The 2,993-nt window shown below is 32.5% G+C and overlaps 1 protein-coding gene across 1 annotated transcript; it reads left to right on the top strand.

Annotated features, from left to right (window-relative positions):
* The first annotated feature begins 1,656 nt into the window (after positions 1-1,656).
* LOC145002249 (vesicle-associated membrane protein 714-like) lies at positions 1,657-2,750 on the top strand. The gene is made up of 4 exons (XM_078961553.1): positions 1,657-1,873; positions 2,045-2,235; positions 2,359-2,522; positions 2,660-2,750. Exons 1-4 carry the CDS (start codon positions 1,657-1,659, stop codon positions 2,748-2,750), a joined length of 663 nt encoding a protein of 220 aa, XP_078817679.1.
* The last annotated feature ends 243 nt before the right edge of the window (positions 2,751-2,993 follow it).

Genomic DNA, 2,993 nt, shown 5'->3' with positions numbered 1-2,993 from the left:
ATTAGAATGTTGAATTTGTTTTTCATGTAGTATTGGAATGTTGAATTTGTTTTTCATGTATAGTTGGTTCTCTTGGAGGTATCTGATATTTTCTCAGATCCCTCCTTTCAAATCCTCTAAGATTTTATAAGTGATGGGGTAATTATCAAATTTTTAGGTGTGCCTTCAGGTACCAAATCCTTTTCCTATACTGCCCTAAAGTTAGGTGATGTTTTTGGATACTAAACATTTTCTACTTTATTAAAACCATTTATATGGTGTGGTCAGTTACATAATAATAGAATATTTCTACATCGGTTTAACGGTGATTAATCAAAGAAATGTTTTTATAATGAAGTCTACTAATAAGCTAAAAAACTATAATTAAAAAAAAAAAAAAAAAAAAAAAAAAAAAAAAAAAAAACCTTATGAACCAAATTACAGTATTCATTATGATTCTAATTTTCAGATTACCAGAATAAGTTCACAACATATAGGTCAAGCGGCGGAAGATAGTTTCATTGACATGTCGCATTTTATCCAGGAGTAAGTATTTTAATGACATCATAGTTTGATCAACTAAGAGTTGTATGTCTTCAAGAAGCTATTAATCAAGCTATTCATAAAATAAAATAAACCAGACCCTGAATTTTTTTTAAATAATGTTGTCATTATGAACCAGCAAGTTCAGTAACCCATGGACATTCATGCTCAAGTGGTACAAATCAGTTAGTTCTTCATGCCACTTCATATGCTTACAATCATCAAGATTCAATAAATACCTTGCCTACAATAAATCTACAAGATCACCATGTTCTATCCAAGTGAAGGTTACTATCCATTATCTCTTGCTTTTTAATTTTTTTTTCATAGATACTTAGCCTTTTATATTTTTGAGAAAAAAAGATTAGCTACAACACCCTTTTTTGTATTAAGCAGTTGTACTTTGGAAAATATAATAGCAATTTACTTTCAAATGAATGTTGTTTTAATTCACCACTGATTTGCTTACTGTAACATCATATTTTTATAGCTACTGTATCTTCTCTAAATGTATCCGTGGGTCGTGCTTTCAGCACTACCCTTGAACATCCCATTTGTGTGTGTGTGTGTGTATATATATATATATATATATATATATATATATATATATATATATATATATATATATATATTCTTGATCTTCCAAACTACTACTTATTTTTTATTTTTCATTCCTACATCTCCAACTTTTACACTTTCAATATATATATATATATATATATATATATATATATATATATATATATATATATATATATATATATATATATATATATATATATATATATATGGTACGACTCGATAATTAAAGAGGTAATCAAACTATTTCAACTCGAGTCGATTTGCTGCCCCTCATTAGACTCACACCACCCTTAGCCCTACATTAACCAAGGATTATCGGTGATTAAATTTGTTATGTACTATTTCTTATGTTATGTAATCGGTACACGAATAAACGATGCCTATCGTAGGTAACATGCGGCCAAATCCACGAACAAACAACACATTTACGGTGCTGCAAATACCCTATCTCTCCTTGCCTGATCATTGAGAACACGAAGTAGGTAATATTTTCTTGTACAGTAGGCGTAAACGTGTAATTTGAGGGAAAAATCGTGAAAGTTGCAAAAATCAATGGCGATTCTGTACGCTCCGGTTGCCAGGGGCATGACGGTGTTGTCGGAGTTCAGCGCTGTGACGGGTAACACCGGAGCCATTGTCCGCCGGATTCTGGAGAAGTTGCCGGCGGAGGCCGAGTCCAGGCTTTGCTTCTCCCAAGATCATTACATCTTCCATATACTCCGATCCGACTCTCTCACCTTTCTTTGTATGGCCAATGACACACTCGAACGTCAGTCTCCCTCCTCTTCCTCTTTGCATGTTCTATTACTTACTAAATTCTTAGTTGTTGATTCATCTAGTACAAAAGTCACCATGAATGGCTGGCTACTTATGAGTTATAACTTGATTTTTTTTTAATTCAGTTGAAATTGTATATGTATTGATATGTGATTTCATCCAGGAAGAATCCCGTTTTCATACTTGGAAGACATTGAGATGAGGTTCATGAAAAATTATGGTAAAGTGGCATCACATGCTCCTGCTTATGCTATGAATGATGAATTTTCAAGGGTCTTGCATCAGCAAATGGAGTTTTTTTCGAGTAATCACAGTGCAGTTACACTCAACCGTGTTAAGAATGAAGTTGGTGAGGCAAGTATTATATATATGAACTGGTTTTACTTTCATTGGTTAATACCACACGAAGGATTCTTTGCTCTTATTTGTTTAGACATTTGAATTATATATACCATGTTCATATGTATATATGTACAGGTGCACACCATTATGGTGAATAGTATTGAAAAGATATTAGAAAGAGGTAATCGGCTTGAACTTCTTGTTGACAAAACTGCTACAATGCAAGATAGTGCTTTCCAGTTCAAGAAACAATCGCAGAGACTTCATAGAGCTCTTTGGATGAAAAATGTTAAACTTCTGTAAGTAATCTGATGCCCATATATTTACAAAACTTGTTTTTTGTGATTATTGTTATACATTTTGCATAAGGCTAACTCGTCATCTTAATTAATGAAAATGATAATCTTGCTTAGACAAGTATGATGATTCGTGACAGGGCTTTGCTGACATTCTTGGCATTTATGTTCTTGTACATGATAGTCGCGAGTTTTTGTGGAGGGATCACTCTGTCATCATGCAAATCTTGAATTCGTATCTTGAGGTATGCTATAAACGAATCTCCAGTGATTTTAACTTGTTAATGGAGTCTATGTTTATGCGTTTTATGATCTTTTATATGTGCATGCTTCAACTCTTGCAATTTCATCTTGCATTATGTCCTTCAATCTTCCTTCCAAGTTATTATAATTACCATAAATCACTATCTTGGAATGAAATAATTCATTAATCCATCCATGTTGTTTGATAGATTAGAAGAGACGAATTAATGG

The sequence above is a fragment of the Lactuca saligna genome, chromosome 6, assembly GCF_052625555.1.
Source record: "Lactuca saligna cultivar CGN05327 chromosome 6, ASM5262555v1, whole genome shotgun sequence".
NCBI lineage: Eukaryota > Viridiplantae > Streptophyta > Magnoliopsida > Asterales > Asteraceae > Lactuca > Lactuca saligna.
Note: the sequence above shows the minus strand (reverse complement) of the source record. Positions and strands in the feature narration are given on the sequence as shown.

Bases quoted from the DNA above. Each gene is read 5' to 3' on its own strand.
- LOC145002249 (XM_078961553.1), top strand. From the start codon at position 1,657: ATGGCGATTCTGTACGCTCCGGTTGCCAGGGGCATGACGGTGTTGTCG. The intron at 2,236-2,358 runs GCAAGTATTATA...ATATATGTACAG, and splicing joins TTAAGAATGAAGTTGGTGAG to GTGCACACCATTATGGTGAA. The intron at 2,523-2,659 runs GTAAGTAATCTG...GATTCGTGACAG, and splicing joins ATGAAAAATGTTAAACTTCT to GGCTTTGCTGACATTCTTGG.